At 40.8% G+C, this 17,248-nt stretch overlaps 1 protein-coding gene across 2 annotated transcripts in view; it reads left to right on the top strand.

Annotated features, from left to right (window-relative positions):
- The window catches only part of cc2d1a.L (coiled-coil and C2 domain containing 1A L homeolog), a 28,680-nt gene that overhangs the window by 9,988 nt on the left and 1,444 nt on the right, over positions 1-17,248 (top strand). For both annotated transcript variants that reach the window (XM_018253719.2, XM_018253716.2), the window contains 16 exons: positions 143-230; positions 716-888; positions 988-1,107; positions 3,483-3,541; positions 3,808-3,924; positions 4,935-5,008; positions 5,154-5,212; positions 8,229-8,280; positions 8,817-8,916; positions 9,466-9,556; positions 9,729-9,860; positions 9,961-10,013; positions 13,106-13,166; positions 13,259-13,385; positions 14,428-14,504; positions 14,636-14,683. In XM_018253719.2, coding sequence (XP_018109208.1) covers positions 143-230; positions 716-888; positions 988-1,107; positions 3,483-3,541; positions 3,808-3,924; positions 4,935-5,008; positions 5,154-5,212; positions 8,229-8,280; positions 8,817-8,916; positions 9,466-9,556; positions 9,729-9,860; positions 9,961-10,013; positions 13,106-13,166; positions 13,259-13,385; positions 14,428-14,504; positions 14,636-14,683 — 1,431 coding nt within the window. The remainder of the gene's footprint in view (positions 1-142; positions 231-715; positions 889-987; positions 1,108-3,482; positions 3,542-3,807; positions 3,925-4,934; positions 5,009-5,153; positions 5,213-8,228; positions 8,281-8,816; positions 8,917-9,465; positions 9,557-9,728; positions 9,861-9,960; positions 10,014-13,105; positions 13,167-13,258; positions 13,386-14,427; positions 14,505-14,635; positions 14,684-17,248) is intronic.

Here is a 17,248-nt window from a genome sequence, read left to right as displayed (position 1 = left end):
AAAAATATAACCCATAGGTAGACTGTTTTCCATTCTCTATATGGAGGAATTTAAGGGGAAAATAATCCCCCACCCTTTTTTAATATGACCTCATTCAGTTGGACTTATGTAGAAATGGTGCATAAACTCTGTCTTATTTCAGCCTGCTCCACATCCCAGGCCAGCAGGACAACCTCAGCAAGCAGCACTCAAGGTTACCCCTTCCAAGAGCCCCAAAATGTCTGGAAAAGGTGTGCTTGCAATTCACCTATGTTCTCCACTTACTTTCCTGGTCTCCTTTTATTCCTTCTTCTCATTTACTATTTATATCTTTGTTTTGCACTTGCACTGACAATGCAGTATTCCCATTATTAAAGCACTGGTCAAGTAATCCGGAGAATTTGTTTGAAAAGGGAGCAAATAAGCTCTGTATAAGCCCCTCCTTTTCCCAGCTTCAGATATATCATTATACAGGAAGGTATCAGTGGACTGGTAATTTGGGTACTAGCCTATCCCCTTACTACAATTTCTCTGAACAACTAAAACATTTAAAAACAAATTGAAAGCATTTTCTATTCTAATTTCACAGTTACCACTATTTAGAGCAATAAATAACAAAAAACAATATCTAAAACAATATATGTATAGATAGACTATAGTATCCAGCCATTTATCTTCGATTTCATCTTGATTTACTACTCAAACATCTCGCACTCTCACCCTCTTTCTCCTGCAGCACAACAGCAACTTGACTTTCTAGAAGGACGAAAGAAGCAGCTTCTGGCTGCCGCCCTCCGCTCCAAACAACAGCGTGACCTAGAGGGGGCCAAGAATTTCCTTCGCCAATCCAAAGGCCTGGAGCCTATGATAGAAGCTGCACGTGGAGGATTGCCTGTAGATATCACCAAGGTAACACTGGCCTTAATTATACCCAAACCTCACTGCTCTGCACAAGCTTTGTCTCCTCAAACCCAGTCAGAATTCTGAGTAATATGTTGTTTTTCGCAGGTACCGCCTGCACCCATAAATGAGGCCGATTTCAGCCTGAACCAGCAGAGGAGAGGGGGAGGAAGTCTTAATACCGAGAAATACCAACAACTGATGGAAAAATTAAAAGAACAACATGAGGTAAAGTGAGGCCAGACACTTGCAGAATGTTCCCATTAGCCCAGGGGTGCCCAGACTTTGTTACCCTGGGATCTACTCTCGACACCTGGCCCTCATCATGAGATCTACCTTGATGGGGGGGGTCTGCTGAGTAGCCCTCTGTGCTTAGCCCAACGGCCCCGCTCTCCCTTCCTCGGTCCCTTAGTGCTGCTCTTCTCCTCTCCCTCCCTTCGTGCTGCTCTTCTCCTCTCCCTCCCCGGCTGCTCTTCTCCTTTCCCTCCCCGTGCTGCACTTCTCTCACTGCCCTCCCTTTGTTCTGCTCTTCTCCTTTCCCTGCCCTCCCTCTGTGCTGCTATTCTCGTCTCCCTTCCCTCCCTCCTGCTCATCTCTTCTCCCTTCCTCCCTCCCTCCTGCTCTTCTCCCTTCCTGCCTCCCTGCTGCTAGTTTTTTCTCCCTCCCTCCTGCTTATCTCTTCTACCTTCCTCCCTCCCTGCTGCTTTGCTCTTCTTGCTTGTCTGCTCCTCTCCCCCCTCCCTCCGTGCTGCTCGTCTCCTCCCCTCCTACACTGCGATCGACGTCCTTGGCACCCCTGCATTAGTCAATATCATTGCTTTGGATTTGTGGCCTTTGCTGGTTACAATCAGTAAACCTCTGAGAGCTGAGAGTTTTCAGTTATTTGGTGATACCAAAAAAAACAAAGTAAAAAGCAATTAATCAGCCAATCATATAGCAACAAGTGCTCCCTGCTTGGGCTCTAATGGCGCCCATACTCTTGTGCAGTGATCCCCAACCGGTAGCTCGTGAGCAACATGTTGCTCTTCAACCCCTTGGATGTTGCTCTCAGGGTCCTCAAAGCAGGTGCTTTTTTTTTAATTCCAAGCTTGAAAGCAAGTTTTAATTGCATATAAACTAAGTATAGTGCCAAGTAGAGCCCCTTGTAGGCTGCCAGCCCACAAAGGGGCTACTAAATAGCCAATCACAGCCCCTATTTGACACCCCAAGGGACTTTTTCCATGCTTGTGTTGCTCCCCAACTCTTTTTACATTTGAATGTGGCTCACAGGTAAAAAAGGTTGGGGACTCCTTCTCTTGTGTAAATGCTTGTGATTGTACTGATACAATTATTTCTCAAATAAATGGTCACTGTGTTTATAAAAGCAAATGTCATATCCTCACACTGCTCCAGTGCTGCCTTAAGAAACATCACAGAAATCCATTGCATGGTTATATAAGCAAAAGCAGGGAATAACATTGGGTTGAAGTGTAAAAACAGGTGCACTTTGCATTTTTATATACTTTGCATCTTGCCCCATCATCATAATTTAGCCCGTTAACAATACTTACCACATACTACAGGTTGTGCACATGACGACAGCACTAATAAAGACAATTATACTCTTATTTGCTCAATACAAAAGTTTATTGGTAACACAAGGATATGTCTATAGCAGTGCCTGCAAGTTTTGTTATACCAATCTAAGATAATGTAACTGAACCAATCGTACATGTGCTAATATTATGCTTGTTGGAGTTTTTCTTTTTTCTATGAAAATAATAAATAATAAAAAAAAAGAATTTAACCCGTTAAGCTCCAAGGTTAAGTGGCAAACCCGGTGGATCAATATCTGGTCTGTTACCTCATTAAAAGGGAACTTGAACCCAAAACTGTGAAAACCTCCATAGGCACTGACCTGTATGGAAATGTAGTTTAAAGGGGAACTATCACTAACATGAAAGTCAATTTAAGCTTCAGCGTACCGAAATAAGAAACTTTCTAAATACAATCAATTAAAAATTCTGAAATAATCAAGTTTATATTCACTATTCCTCTCTCAGCATTTGTTTCTCTTCATTCTGCCTTCATGCAGCAGTTGGGTGTCAGATATTCATTGACCGTTAGATCCAATATATCTTATATATTGCCTAAAAGATGTATTAGAGCTCACTCTATTAAACTCACCAGACATCGTGTCTCTCTACATGCAGGATTTGTGCAAAAGGCAGTTATTTTGTTAGATTTTGTTTGTACTGGAATCAGTTGAGTGAGCGCCAATTCATCTGCTAGGAAAGGAGCCCCCCTATAAGATATATTGGATCTAACTGTCAATGAATATCTGACACCCAACTGCTGCATGAAGAGAGAATGAAGAGAAACAGATGCTGAGAGAGGGATAGTGAATATAAACTTGATTATTTCAGAAGCGATACAGAATTTTTAATTGATTGTATTTAGAAAGTTTTGTATTCCGGTATTCTGAAGCTAATATTACATTTTCATTTTTGCGATAGTTCCCCTGTAAGGCCTTGTCATTTTTTTTCATGTACAAAAATCATTGCATGTGTTTATTATTGCCATTCCAAGGTATCTGACTGTGACTCTCCGTCTCCCTCTTACAGATGTGTGTGTCTTATTCCAGGCAATTCACTCACTTGGGAAACATCACAGAAACAGCAAAGTAGGTTCTGATTAAAGCATGTCCATTAATGAAAAATTTTAGTTGTTCTGGTATCTGAAACTGTTAGAATTTCCCTTCTTGTACCATGTTTCTCTGGCTGGCCAGCTGTTCCATGTGTGGGCTGATTGGGCCTCTGTGTACCTGAAATGCCAGGGCCTATTTTAATTCTCAGTCCGGACCTGCCGCTAGGGGCACCCGCTATGTAAATCCGGCCCTGGGAATGACATGTTATGTGTTTGTGATTTCCTTTCTCCTTTCACCCCTAGGTATGAGAAGTTAGCAGAGGAGTGCATGAAGTACATTGATTTGCTGAAGCAGGCTCATTCCAGGGGTCTCCCTGTCCCTGGCTATCACTTTGAAGAGAGAACTATCAACATCATGAAGTGAGTGTGAACATTCCCTGCCCTGGAATGTCATCTTGTTTTGATGGGGTATGAGCAGTCCATTTGTGCCACGTTATTCTTATATGTGCAGTTGGAGGTTTTCTTCAATAGTCAATAAACACATACATACTTAAAGGGATACTGTCATGGGAAAAAACATTTTTTTCAAAAGGAATCAGTTAATAGAGCTACTCCAGCAGAATTCTGCACTGAAATCCATTTCTCAAAAGAGCAAACAGATTTTTTTATATTCAATTTTGAAATCTGACATGGGGCTAGACATTTTGTCAATTTCCCAGCTGCCCCTGGTCATGTGACTTGTGCTCTGATAAACTTCAGTCACTCTTTACTGCTGTACTGCGAGTTGGAGTGATATCACCCCCCCCCTCCCTTTTCCTCCCAGCAGCCAAACAAAAGAACAATGGGAAGGTAACCAGATAGCAGCTCCCTAACACAAGATAACAGCTGCCTGGTAGATATAAAAACAACACTCAATAGTAAAAACCCATGTCCGACCGAGACACATTTAGTTTCATTGAGAAGGAAAAACAGCAGCCTGCCAGAAAGCATTTCTCTCCTAAAGTGCAGGCACAAGTCACATGACTGGGGGAAGCTGGGAAACTGACAAAATGTCTAGCCCCATTTCAGATTTTAAAATTGAATATAAAAAAAATCTGTTTGCTTTTTTGAGAAATTGATTTCAGTGCAGAATTCTGCTGGAGTAGCACTAATAACTGATGTGTTTTGAAAAAAACATGTTTTCTGATGACAGTATCCCTTTGACATAACTTTTGCTTTTGGGATTTCTGGGAAAAACCCAACATACATGTTTATTCTTTAATGTGACATACACCCTTGGACTGGGGTGGATTGTGGGATTTCCCTGGACTATTACTTTAAACACACTGCCCAATATACAAGGTGTGGTGCCTTAGCTTTATTTAAACCTCACTATGGACTAAATATGCACCGTTAATCAATTTTATCTCCCTTACTCTGTCCGTATATAGGATCTTCCCAGAGCTGAGCAGTGCGGATCTGGTACTGATTGTAGCCAAAGCAGTCAACCTGCCAATACCATCAGGTTAGTCAGTCCAATGGTCCTGCTCTCACCAGCCTTTTACTGATTCTCTCTTTTAGTGGGTGGGGTTGGTTTTTAACTAACACTCTTAATTTTTTTTTAAAACTCTCCTTCCTGATTCCTGTCTCGCCCCTCACTGTATTTTCAGGATCATCCCCTCATGATATGGACACCTTTGTTCGCTTTGAGTTTGCCTATCCCAGTCTGGTGAGAGGAGAGCACAGAATGGATTGGGGGGGGTGTATAAAATATAGAGCTTTTTCTCCAGCACACATTACCTATGCACTGTACCTGCAGCAAGCTTTCTACCGGCACATCTGTCCTTAATGCTCTCCTGCCATTAATATTCTGCCACGTTTGTCCTTAATACTTTGGTACCGTTTTTAATACTGTTGTCCTCCTGCTCCTAAAGGGATACTGTCATGGGAAAAAATAAAATTTCAAAAGGCATCGCGTAATAGTGCGGCTCCAGCAGAATGCTGCACTGAAATCCATTTCTCAAAAGAGCAAACAGAGTTTTTTATATTTAATTTTGAAATCTGACATGGGGCTAGACATATTGTCAGTTTTCCATCTGCCCCCAGTCATGTGACTTGTGCTCTGATAAACGTCAGTCACTCTTTACTGCTGTACTGCAAGTTTGAGTGATATCACCCTTCCCCTCCCCAGCAGCCTAACAACAGAACAATGGGAAGGTAACCAGATAGCAGCTCCCTAACACAAGATAACAGCTGCCTGGAAGATCTAAGAACAGCACTCAATAGTAAAAACCAGGTCCCACTGTGACACATTCAGTTACATTGAGTAGGAGAAACAACAGCCTGCCAGAAAGCAGTTCCATCCTAAAGTGCTGGCTCTTTCTGAAATCACATGACCAGGCAAAATGACCTGAGATGCACCTACACACCAATATTACAACTAAAATACACTTGCTGGTTCAGGAATGACATTTTATATGGTAGAGTGACTTACATTCAGTGTAAACAGTGTAATAAAAACCACATAATAAAAATCATGACAGAATCCCTTTAATACTCTCACAGTCCTGCCCTAAGCACTCTGCACTTCTGTTCATCTCACCATATTCTGACTGGTGCTGCTCTAATCTCTGCTTTCATGTCTTTATCTTCACCCCTTTCCTACTGCTCACAAATTTCTGTTGATCCAGTCACATAACGAGCCTCTGAAATCTCTGCAACCACCCTGTATCGTTAGTGATGAGCCAATCTGGAGAGAATCATAACCTGATCTTGCCATTTAGAGCCCACACCCACTGGAGTGGCCTACACTTGGGAGTCATGTTTCTAGCCCGAACTTGACCGTGGAATCACAGAAATTCAGGGAGGCGTGAGGGGTGCAGAAAGAAAGGTTAAATTCTAAGAACAAAGGGGCAATTTTTCAGTCTGCTCCATAGGTTCTAGTATACAACACAGCGTTGTTGGAGGATGACGTTTAAGGGCAGGCGCGAAGATTTGGGGAGATTAGGTTGCCCAGTGACTAATCGCCTTTTCTTGGGTGACTAATCTCCCCAAAAAGCGGTTCCCCCAGCTAGAATCTAAATCGCCGACGGGATGGCACTCAGATCACTTTGTTTTCCGAAGTCGCCCGAAGTTTCCTTGTGAAACTGCCATCCCGACGGCCCTAAAAAGCCACACACTGTAACCCAGATATTTCATTTTCTAGTAACAAATGATCTCAACTCGAACATCCTATGGGTTTTTAGAACAATTTGTGAACTGCCATTTATTTCCCACTGCTTTCTCCTGTGTCTGCTTTCTGAGATCCTACATATCATCTAAGACAGGGGTCCCCAACCTTTTTTTACCCATGAGCCACATTCAAATGTAAAAGAGTTGGGGAGCAACACATGCATACAAAACGTTGTAATTGGCTATTTGGGAGCCGCTATGTAGACTGGCAGCCTACAAAAGGCTTTACTTGGCACTATACTTAGTTTTTATGCAAATAAAACTTGCTTTCAAGCCTGGAATTCAAAAATAAGTCCCCTGCTTTGAGAATCCTGAGAGCAACATCCAAGGGGTTGGAGAGCAACATGTTACTCACGAGGTTGGGGATCACTGATCTAAGAGGACAGGATTTGCCTGGTTTTCAATGAATCCCATCTTTGACTGCCCAAGTTGCTACGGTGTTTAAATAAACCAATCAAAAAGAATTGTACTGGCTTTATTACATGCTGGAGATGGGGCAACATGTGGCCTTCAAGAGATTCTTTTAGAGGAGAAATATTGCTCCCAAAATCTCACCGTTGATTGGGGGACAGTGCTGTTGTTCAGTCATCAGGTATACGGGTCTCTCAATTCTTTAGATCCAACAGCTACATCTGTATTATTATTTTGTTTGCCTTTTTTGTTCCCAAATCTGCTTATTCAACCATTGCTTTGATTGCCCACTTTTGCCATTTACGTATTAAAAATCTGCCAGAGTATTCGTTAAAGGGATGCTTTCATGGGAAAACGTGTTTTTTTTCCAAAACGCATCAGTTAATAGTGCTGCTCCAGCAGACTTCTCCACTGAAATCCATTTCTCAAAAGAACAAGCAGATTTGTTTATATTCAGTTTTGAAATCTGACATGGGGCTAGACATATTCTCAGTTTCCCAGCTGCCCCAGTCATGTGACTTGTGCCTGCACTTTAGGATGGAACTACTTTCTGGCAGGCTGTTATTTCTCCTACTCAATGTAACTGAATCAGTCTCAGTGGAACTTGGCTTTTACTATTGACTGCTGTTTTTAGCTCTACTAGAGAGCTGTTATCTTGCGTTAGTGCGCTATCTGGTTACCTCCCATTGTTCTTTTGTTAGGCTGCTGGGGGGGGGGGGAGAGGGCGGTATCACTCCAACTTTCAGTACAGCAGTTAAGAGAGACTAAAGCTTATCAAAGCACAAGTCACCTGACTGGGGGCAGCAGGGAAACTGACAATATGTCTAACCCCATGTCAGATTTCCAAATTAAATATAAAAAAATCTGTTTGCTCTTTTGAGAAATGGATTTCAGTGCAGAATTCTGCTGGAGCAGCACTATTAACTGATGCTTTTTGGAAAAAACAGGTTTTCCCATGACAGGATCCCGTTAACTTTGCATTGCTGATGCTGAGCTGCGTTTCCATGTCCCGTATTTCCCCCTACTGCTCTGCTGTCACCTTCGGGTGGTTTTGCACCTTAGTTACCTAAGCTTGGATAATATTGTTGTGTTTCCTATTCCAGGAGGAAGCCCAGAAGGACAAAACAAATGTAATAAAGAGCAGTAATTCTCCAGGTGAGATTGCTACGGGTATAAGAACATTGGCAAAACAATCAGGAGCAGAGATTAAAGGGGTGGTTCACCTTTAAGTTAACTTTTATTTTGTTATAGAATGGCTCATTCTAAGCAACTTTTCAAATGGTCTTCATTTTAAATAGTTTTATAATTAATTATATTTTTCTTCTGACTCTTTCCAGCTTTCAAAAGGGGTTCACTGACCCCATCTAAAAAAAATGCTCTGTAAGGCTACATAATTGTAGTTATGGTTACTTTTTATTACTCATCTTTCTATTCGGGCCTCTCCTATTCATATTCCAGTCTCTTATTCAAAGCAGTGCCTGGTTGCTAGGGTAATTTGGACCCTAGCAACAAGATGACTGAAATTGCAAATTGGAGAGCTGCTGTGTAAAAAGCTAAATAACTCAAAAACCACAATTTATACAAAATGAAGACCGATTGCAAATTGTCTCAGAATATCACTCTCTACATCATGGTAAAAGTTAACTGAAATGCGAACAACCCCTTTAATAGTTGTGTAACTCTATTCGCAGTGTTTAAGGAGAGGTTCACGCTACACATAAACCGAAATCACCGGGGTCTTAAGAGAGCCATCCAAGCAAAGGGGATCAAATTCGAGATCATCCAGAAGGGGTAATTCATCACCAACAGTGGACTATGAGTGTGTGTGTGTGTGTGTGTGTTTGTAGCTTTTATTCCAAGCTTTTGCCATGGTCATGGCTGAGCTGAAGGGATTTTGTTGTTCTGTTCATACCTTCATTCCCATGGTCAGGGCGGAGCTACAGGAATTATCTGGCTGTGCCCATATCTTTTATTCCAGGTTATCACCATCGTCAAAGCTGAGCTGCAGAAATCATCTGGCTTTACTTATAGCTTCTATTCCAGGTTGTCTCCATGAGCAGGGGACGGAACTCTAGGGATCTCCATCATTTCTGTAGGCACAACTTAGGCCAAGCAATCTCCACTGTCACAATTGAACTTTATAGATGCCATGACTATGCCAATCGCTTCTGAATGATTGTGTATCAATGAGCTGGGGAGATCATGTAGTTATTCTAAATGTTTCTAGTGTCAGAAATCCACACTGCAAGCTGCTATAGTGAGTGTGTGTGTTCATTGTGTGTGTTTGTGTGTGTGGGCGCTTTGATGTGTTTCAATAACTTTGTGACCACGTGTTGCCAGGGGTCTTTTTAAGTCAGACCGTCTGCTGGGGACTTCACAACTCAAACTGGAAGCTCTGGAGAGCAGCTGTGAAATCCGGGATATACTGGAGGTACTTTCTTGTTGATTATATTGTCCGCCCTTTACTCCTTATCATTATTACTCATCTTTTTTTTTCTGTTATGCCCTGGACCTCCCTTTACCATACCCCATCATTACCGTACCCCCATTCTTTCTCTGTTCACTGCTGTTTGCTCCAGGGTGACATTGTGTTTCTTCCTCAGGTGATGGATGGTCGCAAAACCACAGGGGGCAAGTTAGAGGTGATCGTCAGAATCCGGGAGCCCCTCACATCTCAACAGCTTAGCAGCACCACTGAGAAATGGCTAGTTATTGACCCCATCACCTTGCCTCCGGTAATACAGACGTAATGATGATCCTGTCTTCATTTACAGTCTGTGTAACACTGACCCCCTTGTTAGTAGTGTCTGATCCTATTTTCTCCTTTTGCTACAGGTATCTGCTCCAAAACCTAAACAGACAGCTCCAGTAAAACCTGCAAGCAGCAGGTGAGTGCAGTGATGTTAAAGGGGAACTATTGCAAAAATAAAAATGTAATATACCATTCCTCATACTGAAATAAGAAACTGTGCAAATACAATCAATTCAAAATTCTGCATCGTTTCTGAAATAATCAAGTTTACCTTCACTATTCCTCTCTCAGCTAGGGATGTAGCGAACGTCGGAAAAAAAGTTCGCGAACATATTCGCGAACTTGCGCAAAAATGCGAGCGGTTCGCGAACCCCATAGACTTCAATGGGAAGGCGAACTTTAACATCTAGAAAAGACATTTCTGGCCAGAAAAATGATTTTAAAGTTGTTTAAAGGGTGCAACGACCTGGACAGTGGCATGCCAGAGGGGGATCAAGGGCAAAAATGTATCTGAAAAATCTGCCTGTGTGTGCTTGGAAGAGATAGTGTAGGGGGAGAGCTGTTAGTGATTTCAGGGACAGATGATAGTAAGTTTGCTGGCTAGTAATCTGCTTGATACTGCTCTGTATTGGAGGGACAGAAGTCTGCAGGGATTTGAGGGACATTTTAGCTTAGGTAGCTTTGCTGGCTAGTAATCTACTGTTCTCTTTAAACAACTGCCATACGTTGACCTTGTAGGCATTGTTTGCCCAGTTTTTTTGGACGCAGCCACTGAAGCACAGTTGCCATAAAAAATATGCCATATAAATGCTGAAAATAGTAATTTTTCGCCATACGTTGACCTTGTAGACATTGTTTGCCCAGTTTTTTTGGTTGCAGCCACTGAAGCACAGTTGCCAGAAAAAATATGCCATATAAATGCTGAAAATAGTAATTTTTTGCCATATACGTTGAGTCAACGTATGGCAAAAAATGACTATTTTCAGCATTTATATGGCATATTTTTTCTGGCCTCTGTGCTTCAGTGGCTGCGGCCAAAAAAACTGGGCAAACAATGCCTACAAGGTCAACGTATACACTACTACAGCGGTGGATACGGATTACGTAAAATATATTATGGCTGCTTGAAAAAAGTCACTCCGGTGTTTTTACTGGAGACGGTAATATTATGGATATTTAGACAGAATGTGAACAAGGTCACACAGCTAGATGGCGGGTTGAAGAAAACAGTGTGCAAATAATGCCTACAAGGTCAACGTATACACTACTACAGCGGTGGATACGGATTACGTAAAATATATTATGGCTGCTTGAAAAAAGTCACTCCGGTGTTTTTTCTGGAGACGGTAATATTATGGATATTTAGACAGAATGTGAACAAGGTCACACAGCTAGATGGCGGGTTGAAGAAAACAGTGTGCAAATAATGCCTACAGGGCAAATAATGCCTAAAAGGTCAACTTATACACTACTACAGCGGTAGTAAAATAAAAAAAAGTAAAATAAAAAAAAATGAATATTAAAAAAAAAAATTAAAGTTGGTGCTGCTGAACTACTAGGAGCAGCAGATTAGCACACCAGTCCCACTCCCCAACACTGCTAGACTAATAGCACTGGGCTCTTATAGTAGTAGTAGTAGTAGTAGTAAAACAACAAAAAAATAAATAAAAGCAGTCCTTACAAGGACTACTGTTATTGCAGCAGTCAGCAGATGAGATCAGAAGCAGGACAGCTGCCCACAGCAGCTACATACAGAGCACTGCAGTAGAAGGTAGATTACTAGCCAGCAAAGCTACCTAAGCTTAAATGTCCCTCAAACCCCTGCAGACTTCTGTCCCTCCAATAACAGAGCAGTATCAAAACGATTACTAGCCAGCAAACTTTCAACTGTCCCTGAAATCACTAACAGGCAGCAGCTCTCTCCCTACACTATCTCTTCAGCACACACAGGCAGAGTGAAAAAACGCTGCAGGGCTTCGGTTTTTATAGGGAAGGGGAGTGGTCCAGGGGAGAGCTTCCTGATTGGCTGCCATGTACCTGCTGGTCTGGGGTGAGAGGGCAAAAAAAAGCGCCAACAATGGCGAACCCAAAATGGCGAACGTCGCGCGACGTTCGCGAACTTCCGGCGAGCGCGAACACCCGATGTTCGCGCGAACAAGTTCGCCGGCGAACAGTTCGCGACATCTCTACTCTCAGCATCTGTTTCTCTTCATTCTGTCTTCATGCAGCAGTTGGAAGTCAGCTATTCATTGACAGTTACATTCAATATATCTTATTGGGAGGGGGTTTCCTTTCCTAGCCTAAATCCAAAAAAATAACTGCCTTTTGCACAAATCCTGCATGTAGAGAGACATGATGTCTGGTGAGTTTAATAGAGTGAACTCTAATACATCTTCTAGGCAAAAGGAGCCCCCCCCCATAAGATATATTGGATCTAACTGTCAATTATTATCTGACACCCAACTGCTGCATGAAGACAGAATGAAGAGAAACAGATGCTGAGAGAGGAATAGTGAAGATGAACTTGATTATTTCAGAAACAATGCAGAATTTTTAATTGATTGTATTTAGAAAGTTTCTTATTTCAGTATGCTGAAGCTTATATTAAATGTTTGTGATAGTTCCCCTTTAATGTGTATCAATTCTTAATATATATATATATATATATATATATATATATATATATATATATATATATATATATATATAACAAACAAGGGAAAGTTGTGCTCACCACTATTTTTTAAAACCATTAGGCGGGGGTGCAATGAGGCTGTGACCACAAAATACATATAGTCAAATACAAGATTCCTCTGCACTCAACCCATTATCAATATATTTAAGACAGCGACATTTTGTGCATACTGCTACTAAAAAATGCCTTACCCTTTAAACAAAACAGGGATTGAAGCAATAGAATTCTTAATGAATCAGATAAAATTGAGCATAGGACTGGCCAGATATGGGATGACTTTGACGTAGTTGTTCAGCTTAAATATATTGCAATATATGGACAAACAATCCCTGTTTTGTTTAAAGGGTAAGGCATTTTTCAGTAGCAGTTGCACAAAATGTCGCTGTCTTAAATATATTGATAATGGGTTGAGTGCAGAGGACTCTTGTATTTGACTATATATATATATATATATATATATATATATATATATATATATATATGCACATGCTCACTGCATGACTTCTGTCTTACTTCCCTCTCCTGTGTTTCAGCACACAGACTCTTCATAGTCTGACTGTTCTAGCGTATGACAAGGATAAACTGGAGAAAAAGGTCAGTGTTTCTGTGCCAGACCTGGAACCGTAAACATCTTTATCTAACACCCATCTTTTCCACTCAGTCCATCTTTCTGTCTCCTGGACTAGATCCTTTCATACAAGCAGCAGCACCGTGCAGTCCCTGATGACCTCATTGCCCAGATTGATGATATCACACGGCGCAGCCAGCAGCAAATACAGCTTCTGAGGCAAGGAGGACCTTCTGTTCGAGCTGGTGAGAGGAGACTTTATTCATTGATTGTCCCACCATTCCTGACCCCTCCCTGTTCCCATGCAGTCACTTCCTCTAATTACTGCAAACAATTTTCTCATCTCCCATTTTCATTTCCATTCACAATCTTTCTTGTTTCAGGTCATAAGGAATTTTTCAGTGTAAAAATAAAAACTGGGTAAATAGACAGGCTGTGTAAATAAGAAATGTTTCTAATGTAGTTATTTAGCCAAAAATGTAATGTATAAAGGCTGGAGTGACTGGATGTGTAACACAATAGCCAGAACACTACTTCCTATTTGAAGCTTCCTTGGTTTCCATTACACTGATTGCTTACCAGGCAGTAACCAATCAGTGACTTAAGGGGGGGGGCACATGGGTCATAACTGTTGCTTTTGAACCTGAGCTGAATGCTGAGGATCATTTGCAAACTCACTGAACAGTTATGTCCTATGTGGCCCCCCTTATAGTCACTGACTAACTCAGAGTTAGAGAGCTGAAAAGCAGGAAGTAGTGTTCTGGCTATTATGTTACACATCCAGTCACTCCAGCCTTTATACATTACATTTGTGGTTAACTAGATTAGAAACATTTCTTATGTTGCACAGCCTATCTATTTACCCAGTTTTTATTTACACTGAACTGTTCCTTTAAGCAGGCCATTCATGGAAAGGTCTGCTTGTTTGGCAGAATCGCCATATGAATGGATCCTTCACCAGATAGGCCCACAATTTTAACCTTAGGGCCAAACGATTGGATCATAATGACAGGGATACAGGCTGTCAGTGTGAGGACCAAATCAAAGAGCCAATTGGAATTTTTAACCTGCCTGAATTTGATTGAGATATTTAGTGCCCAGTTCTCTTGTAGCTTCTGCTGTCTCTTCCCAGTGCCTTCACATCTCCATGTTCCTATTTTTTGTCCATCTCTCCGTCCTTTGTCACTGATTTTTCTTTCCTCTGGACTTGCAGCCATTCCCTTTCCCTTCCCACCTTCTATATCCATCTGTTATAGCTGCCTGTTATTGTCTCTCTCCCCCTCTCAGAATATGTGCGGCAGCTGGAACGCTACCTTCAGTTTTATGGAGAGTCTGCACGGCGCCTCGGACAGGAGGGCAATAGGGTGAGTGATGGGATCATTGTTCCAACCAATCCTTTGTTTAGAAATGTATCACAATGGAGTTTCTGGATAACTAACTCAAGAATATATTTTCCCTTTATCACCCCACATTCCATGTGTCTCTTTCTTCTTAGGAGGCAGCCAAAGATGCACTATACAAGAGGACTCTAGTAAGCAATGAGGTGAGTAGCATAAACATGTAGATGAATATAACAAATCAGAGCAATGAGGTAAATAGCATGAACATGTAGATGAATATAACAAATCAGAGCAATGAGGTGAGTAGCATGAACATGTAGATGAATATAACAAATCAGAGATATGAGGCAAGTAGTATGAACATGTAGATGAATATAACAAATCAGAGCAATGAGGCGAGTAGCATGAACATGTAGATGAATATAACAAATCAGAGCAATGAGGTGAGTAACATGAACATGTAGATTAATATAACAAATCAGAGATATGAGGCGAGTAGCATGAACATGTAGATGAATATAACAAATCAGAGCAATGGGGTGAGTAGCATGAACATGTAGATGAATATAACAAATCAGAGATATGAGGTGAGTAGCATGAACATGTAGATGAATATAACAAATCAGAGCAATGGGGCGAGTAGCATGAACATGTAGATGAATATAACAAATCAGAGCAATGGGGCGAGTAGCATGAACATGTAGATGAATATAACAAATCAGAGCAATGAGGTGAGTAGCATGAACATGTAGATGAATATAACAAATCAGAGCAATGAGGTGAGTAGCATGAACATGTAGATGAATATAACAAATCAGAGCAATGAGGCGAGTAGCATGAACATGTAGATGAATATAACAAATCAGAGCAATGGGGCGAGTAGCATGAACATGTAGATGAATATAACAAATCAGAGCAATGAGGCGAGTAGCATGAACATGTAGATGAATATAACAAATCAGAGCAATGAGGTGAGTAGAATGAACATGTAAATTAATATAACAAATCAGAGCAATGAGGTGAGTAGAATGAAGATGTACATTAATATAACAAATCAGAGCAATGAGGCGAGTAGCATGAACATGTAGATGAATATAACAAATCAGAGATATGAGGTGAGTAGCATGAACATGTAGATGAATATAACAAATCAGAGCAATGAGGTGAGTAGCATGAACATGTAGATGAATATAACAAATCAGAGCAATGAGGCAAGTAGCATGAACATGTAGATTAATATAACAAATCAGAGCAATGAGGTGAATAGCATGAACATGTAGATGAATATAACAAATCAGAGCAATGAGGCGAGTAGCATGAACATGTAGATGAATATAACAAATCAGAGCAATGAGGTGAGTAGCATGAACATGTAGATGAATATAACAAATCAGAGCAATGAGGTGAGTAGCATGAACATGTAGATGACTATAACAAATTAGAGCAATGAGGTGAGTAGCATGAACATGTAGATGACTATAACAAATCAGAGCAATGAGGCGAGTAGCATGAACATGTAGATGAATATAACAAATCAGAGCAATGAGGCGAGTAGCATGAACATGTAGATTAATATAACAAATCAGAGCAATGAGGTGAGTAACATGAACATGTAGATGAATATAACAAATCAGAGCAATGAGGCGAGTAGCATGAACATGTAGATGAATATAACAAATCAGAGAAATGAGGTGAGTAGCATGAAGATGTAGATGAATATAACAAATCAGAGCATTATTAGAATGGAGTGTGATACGGCTTGGAAACAGATCTAGATCCACCTCTAGCCAATCAGAACATTCTTAGACTTGTCATTGGTTCAGAGCACTACCCATATAGCTTCATTTAGAATTGCACAGTGCTCTTCTGAGCACTTTTGCAATTTAAGGAAAACTACACCCTCAAAATGAATACTTGAGCAACAGATTATTTTATATCAAATTAAGTGGCATATTAAAGGGGTCCTGTCACCTTTAATTTTATCACATTAGTCAAGCAAAGTGAACTTTAATTACACTCTATAAATTATTCAAATCTTGTTTCCTTCAGTCTGGGAATTCATAATTATAACAAGCAGGCAGGAGCCATTTTGTGGACACTGTTATTAAGACAAGTCTTGTATCATCTCAGAATCTTGTTTGTGCACCAGAATGGGGGACCTGATGTCCATCCCCATGTCCTGGCTACAAAATTAAATGGTGAAGAGAACGGGGGAATGTGGGGAGAGCAGTGACATGTAGGAAGTGCTGAATGGAAAGTGAAAGTATTTGTCTGCCTCGTCTCTATTCCTAGGCATAGAGGAGGGGCAGACAATATTTGATTGACAGCTGATAGTGAGCTAACAACAGCTATGAACGCTTTAATAAAAAATAGAAATTGGATTTCATGTTTAATTTGAAAAGGACTTTGGTTTTTTGTGTGCACCGTGAATTGTAGTATCCCAGGGACGGCCCTTATTTTTTAAGATGGCAATTTTCTATTTATGATCACCCAATGGCACATACTAGTAGAAAAGTTTATTTTTATGAAAATGGTTTATTTACATGAAGCAGGGTTTTACATATGAGCTGTTTTATGCAATAACTTTTTATAGAGACCTATATTGTTTGGGGGTATAGTTTTCCTTTAACCTATTAGTTTTTTACCATTTTAGATTTCACTATTTTACTTTAACACTGCTGATATTTTGAATATGTAACCCCCTGCTGTTATGTATGCCAGAAGCTTTATTTACTGATGCAGGAAGTGTCTTCTGCTGCTTCTCTGCT

Source organism: Xenopus laevis, chromosome 3L (assembly GCF_017654675.1).
Source record: "Xenopus laevis strain J_2021 chromosome 3L, Xenopus_laevis_v10.1, whole genome shotgun sequence".
NCBI lineage: Eukaryota > Metazoa > Chordata > Amphibia > Anura > Pipidae > Xenopus > Xenopus laevis.
The sequence above is the reverse complement of the archived record's forward strand: the minus strand, read 5'-3'. Positions and strand labels throughout refer to the sequence as shown.